Genomic DNA, 5,483 nt, shown 5'->3' with positions numbered 1-5,483 from the left:
ACAGTTTGATCTCAGGTTTCAGGCTAACCCTGTTTCGAGGGTTTGGTATTTATGGGGCAGCCTGTGTCTTACCTGTCCTCCGGTGGTCCATCTGTCTCCTTGTCGGTGCTCTGCTCTGCAGGTTCCTCCTGCTGACACCACAGAAGAAGAACCTGAGCTTACTGGGCTCAGAGGGTTGACCTGACTAACTGGGCCCAGTCCAGCAGCTCTGCCTGTCCTCACCTGAGTGTCCAGCGGCTGTGGCGTCCCCGTAAGGCGCGGGTGCTGCCACTGGGTGGTGCCGGTGGGAACGTGCCAGTAGTACGTTCCTGTGGAGTCTTTGATGGTTCTCCAGCCGGAGGGAAGATCCGGGTCCAGTAGCAGGTTTTGGTCAGTCCAGATGTTGTCTGCAGGGACACAAACAGTCAGTCACTGTTTCAAAGGGCTTTACAGCCAAAGGTAAAGAATACATACATATATACAATTTGTAAAAGACAAAATGAAAACTTCATGTAAAGAACAGGACGAAGGCGTTTTAAAGTTTCCCAACTTATTGATGAGAATAGCAGAAAAAGACAAAAGATAGAAACCCACAGAGCCGACAATAAACTGAATTAAACTGACGTGAATAAGAGCACAGGCTGGACCTTCATCAACAAGCTCCAGCTTCACGTTTGACTCTCAGTGTGAAGAGAAATCATCAGAAGATGGTGACGCTCGCTCAGACTCTGTCACGTATGCGAGCAGATGTCTCGGTGTTCTGGGACACACTCAGTCTCTTCCTGACATGCATGTGTAGTCATGTGGATGCTGAACTCTGGATGTAAACCTGTAACCATCACCTCACATTTCACACCAGCTTTGTGCTCCCCTTCCACTGCCTGAGGTTTTCACGATCCACTTCAATCCACTTCACTTTGACAAACAAGCAAACAGCATCTGATCAGCCAGACGTTCTGTCCTGCTCAACGTCAGATGAAGATTTACGCAGGAGGATGAAGAGAAGCTTCTGTTACCGACGTCATAAACAGCATCTCAGTTTGGTGTCTGTTGATTTATTATTAGCATCACACGGTGTCTCGGTGGTTAGAAGGTCGCCGGTTGGCGTCCCGGTGAGGACACCCGGGATCTTTCTGCGTGGAGTCTCCATGTTCTCCCCGTGCAGCGTGGGTTCTCTCCGGGTTCTCCGGCTTCCTCCCACAGTCCAGAAACATGCTGAGGTTAATTGGTGATTGTAAATTGTCCGTAGGTGTGAATGTGAGTGTGCTTGGTTGTCTGTCTCTAAGTGTAGCCCTGTGATAGACTGGTTACCTGTCCAGGTGAACCTGCCTTCACCCTGAGTCAGCTGGGATAGACTCCAGCCCCCCCATGACTCTCGCTGCATCTTCTCCAAAGTCGTGACAGTGAATAGTTTTGGTGAAACATTTGCAGGAAGAGGAGAGTTTTGATTAAATGAATGATTCCCTGAACAAACGAGCCGCCAGGTTTCTACCAGCAGTGACTCATTAAACGTCCAGTTTTCATGTCTGACGAATGCAGAGTAAAGCATGAAGCAGCTTCTCTTCAGTACTGAGAGCATCCGGCTGGACTCTGGTTTGTTCATGTCGTACTAACACTCCGACTATGTGCAGCTTCAGCTCGTCTTCAGACAGATGCCATCCACTGATTTCAGCTTTAACTCTTGACTTTCATCACAGATGTTTACTTTAGATGCTTCCACTGATCAGACTGGTCGTCCTCTCCAAACAAAACCACCGACGTTTAAACGCGTTTACTTTTAGGTTTCAGCGAGAACGCTTCAGCGAGCTCCAGGAAAGGTCTGCTGTTTGTTCTCAAGTCTGCTTCATTCAGGAAGCTGCCTCCATTCAAACGTCCTTCAACTTTATTAACAGCTCAAACGTCCAGCGGACAGACAGGTGACAGCTGTGAGCAGCTTCGTCCAATCAGCTGCTGGTCTGAGGAGCTCAGAGACGAGCTGATTGGTGGACAGGCGTCAGTCATTCAGCTGCATCTGAACAGTCTGCTGATCATCAGGTCACATATTGATCAGCTCAACCATGTCAGCGGTCACATGATGGAGGGAGATCAATGCTCTCTCTGCTCTGACTCTGCAGCAGAAGGTCACTTTAGCCGCCGGCCGGCCGGTCGGTCGGCGCTGACACATTAAAACTACGTGCCCTCAATCATTTCAGTAACCTTCACCGACAGCATCGTGCTGCTTTCCTTCATCACACTCATGCAGTCTTTCATATCGGACTAGAACTCGATGCGTACACACTGACACTGATATTGATTATATATCAGCTAACAGCAGCGCTATGACGCGACCTTGATGCTGCCTCTGGGGCTTCTATCCTGTATTCAGTCAAACTGTCCCTTTAAAAGCAGCACAGCTGTGTGTGAGCAGCTGCTGTCTGCAGACGATCACTGACGTTCAGACAAACCCGACGGATCTCTGATGCTGAAGGAGAACCTGGAATCAGGCATCTGACGTCACAGATGATGATATCCTCACAACGTGGAAGTCACACTGACTCTACAGACTTTATGTCTTTGTGTTGTTGAGAGTTCAGACTGGGCCGAGTTATGACGTCTGCCTGGCAGACACTGAGCAGGGCAGCAAAGCTCCATGTCTGTAAACAGGATTCTAAGCACAAGCGTTTGCATCTCTTCCACCGACTGCTTGCTTTGCTCCGGCTCATCTTTATTAGCTGCTAACATTGTTGGTGTATCGCTGACATGAAACAGAGTGATCAGAGGTCAAACCACTGTACAGGAACAGAGGAAACTGAAGAGGCTCTGAATTATTAATAAAGCCTTAGAGACGCAAAACGCTGAATCGGCTGATCAAAAGATAACAGAATGACCGGAATGAGGGTCGGCGCAGACTGACCAGCAGAACAAACTCCAGTCAGCAGCTGTGGAACTGAAATCATCTGTTTTTTCTATTTAGGGAAACTTAAAATTCTTCATTTATCACAAATTTATCAGATATCGTCACTTCTGTGCAACAAACATCTGGTTTTATTTTAGTTCCCATCGAGCACATTTGTTTTGCAGGTAATTAAAAGAACAAACCTCCTGTTAGTTTGTTCGTGTCTGAAATTCAAATCAACAGCTGAAGGCATGAAATGTCAGAAAACAGAAATCAGCAGGTCACATATTCACTGTGCTTTTCATGAGTCCGTGAACAAAACATGTGGAGAAAGATTAAAAAGATGGATAAAACTTTATTGATCTCTTTGGTAAAAACGTCAGGGAAATTGTTGATGTTGTATTTAATATGAAAGAAAACATTTTAGAATCTTCTACCAGAGAAGTTTTCCAGTTCAATGATGTGTGCTCTATCCTGTTCAGCACCGACTCCCTCAAAATTCATATTCATTTATGTCAACAACATAGAATTTAACAAACAGCTCTAGTTTCACTGAAATGATAGCGGCTGCTAGCAGAATCTATTCGCTGTAGCTTTCAAGCTAATTAAGCTAGCATTAGCATTGTGAGTTTACTGAGAACTTTCCCACCAACTGACTATTTTAAACCACAATCATGTGAAAGACTCAGAAATGTGCAGCCAGTTGCTACCTGATATATTAGCATGTGAAGCTAAAATGAATCAAGGCTTGGAGTCATGCTAAAGTTAGAGGTCATGCTATCATGTTTACAGACGGAAACTTAAACTTCAAAATATCCAAAAAGACCCAGAAAACCCAAGGATCTGTGGATTCATTCTGTTTATGTATATGTTCATTATGATTCTGCTTTAGGTTTGTTTTGTGTTATCTTGTTCTATTTGTACAAGTGAAGCTGACACTAACAAGCCTCAGGTCATGATGTCATGCCAACACACTAAATCTAAAGCTAATCGGCTCGAGGTCGTGACATGATGCTAACAGACTAAAGCTAGCAGGTCCCTGATCATGAGAACCTGCTAACAGACTGACCCTCAGACCTCTTTGTTCTCTGCTCCATGTCGATGTGACACACCACCGCGATCAAGACCGCAGTCATACATGCTAACATGTAAAACCCCAGCAGGTCTGACGTGTGGGCCCGGCTGCAGCTCCACAGCAGCTCAGTAAACAACAGTAAACAACAGTAAACAACAGTAAACACCAGCCAGAGGACGGTCCTCATAAGGCTGGTGGGCCACAGGGACCCCAGCACGTCTGTTTGTGTGAATGTGTGTCATACCGTCATAGTTGACTATGATGATGGCCAACATGTAATCCTTCCCCATCATGGCTCCGCCCACCGACGCGTGTTCCAATCAGCTGATCACACACACACACACACACACACACACACACACAGAGTTCAGGCCTAGAGGACGTTACAGCCTCCTGCCCGTCTGTCTCTCCTCCGTCTGTCTGTCTGTGTCTCTCGTCCCTCCGTCTGTCTCTCTCTCAGACGACACCATCAGCCTTCTTCTTCTTCTTCTTCTCTGTTTCCTGCCGTCCTCGTCCTCTCTGCTCTCCGTCTGATGAAGGATGCTGTTTTCCTCCTCCTCCTGCTGATGTCATCACTCCCTCCCTCTCTGCTCGCTCGCCCTTCACTGTAAAACATCACATGAAACAACCGGCACTGTAAAAACACGCCACTGTCACGTATGTTCATCCACTGATGGCTTCACCTAATGGCAGAGGGGAAGCCACTGTCAGTCAGACATGACTCAATGAAAATGATCATACAAGAACCAATCAGGAAGCGCTGAATGCTCAAACCCTCATTCAGCAGGAGCAGAAGCTGTTCTAGGATTAAACATGTGTCTTCATACCTGAGATATCCAAAGAAATCCAGTGTTGTGATTCATATTTGTAGCCTTGCTTTAAAGTGACGATGGACATGTCAATAAAAAGATCAAGAACACATGACTCAGCAGCATGTAAATAACCCGCAGTCAAACACTGAGAAACATGCTTACTGATGCTAAAGCTAAAAGGTCCCAAGTCATGATACCATGCTAACAGACTGAAGCTAAAGCTAACAGATCCCGGGTCATGATATCATGCTAACAGGTCCCATGTCACAATATCATGCTAACAGACTGCAGCTAAAGCTAACGGGTCCCAAGTCATGATATTACTCTAACAGTCTGCAGCTAACGCTAACAGGTCCCAAGTCATGATGTCATGCTAACAGACTGAAGCTAAAGCTAGCAAGTCCCAGGACATGATATCACGCTTGCAGACTGCAGCTAAAGCTAACAGGTCTCAGGTCATGATATTATGCTAACAGACTGAAGCTAAAGCTAATAAGACCCAGGTCATGATATCACAATAATAGACTGATGCTAAAGCTAACAGGGCCCAGGTCATGATATCACGCTAACAGACTAGAGCTAAAGCTAGCATGTTCCAGGTCATGATATCATGCTAACAGACTGAAGCTAAAGCTAGCAAGTCCTGGGTCATGTCATCATGCTAATAGACTGAAGCTAAAGCTTACAGGTCCCAGGTCATGATAGCCTGCTAAGAGACTGATGCTAAAGCTAAAAAGTCCTG

General features: G+C 46.1%; 1 protein-coding gene across 1 annotated transcript in view; it reads right to left on the bottom strand.

Annotated features, from left to right (window-relative positions):
* apbb3 (amyloid beta (A4) precursor protein-binding, family B, member 3) overlaps positions 1-4,342 on the bottom strand; it is a 12,538-nt gene extending 8,196 nt beyond the window's left edge. Inside the window, exons 1-3 of the mRNA XM_008301992.1 lie at positions 4,174-4,342; positions 223-386; positions 73-128 (exon numbers count right to left, since the gene is read on the bottom strand). Coding sequence (XP_008300214.1) covers positions 73-128; positions 223-386; positions 4,174-4,222 — 269 coding nt within the window. The 5' untranslated portion in view covers positions 4,223-4,342. The remainder of the gene's footprint in view (positions 1-72; positions 129-222; positions 387-4,173) is intronic.
* Between the last annotated feature and the right edge of the window lie 1,141 nt (positions 4,343-5,483).

The sequence above is a fragment of the Stegastes partitus genome, unplaced genomic scaffold (genome assembly GCF_000690725.1).
Source record: "Stegastes partitus isolate 25-593 unplaced genomic scaffold, Stegastes_partitus-1.0.2 Scaffold1744, whole genome shotgun sequence".
In the NCBI taxonomy this organism is placed as follows: domain Eukaryota; kingdom Metazoa; phylum Chordata; class Actinopteri; family Pomacentridae; genus Stegastes; species Stegastes partitus.
The sequence above is the reverse complement of the archived record's forward strand: the minus strand, read 5'-3'. Positions and strand labels throughout refer to the sequence as shown.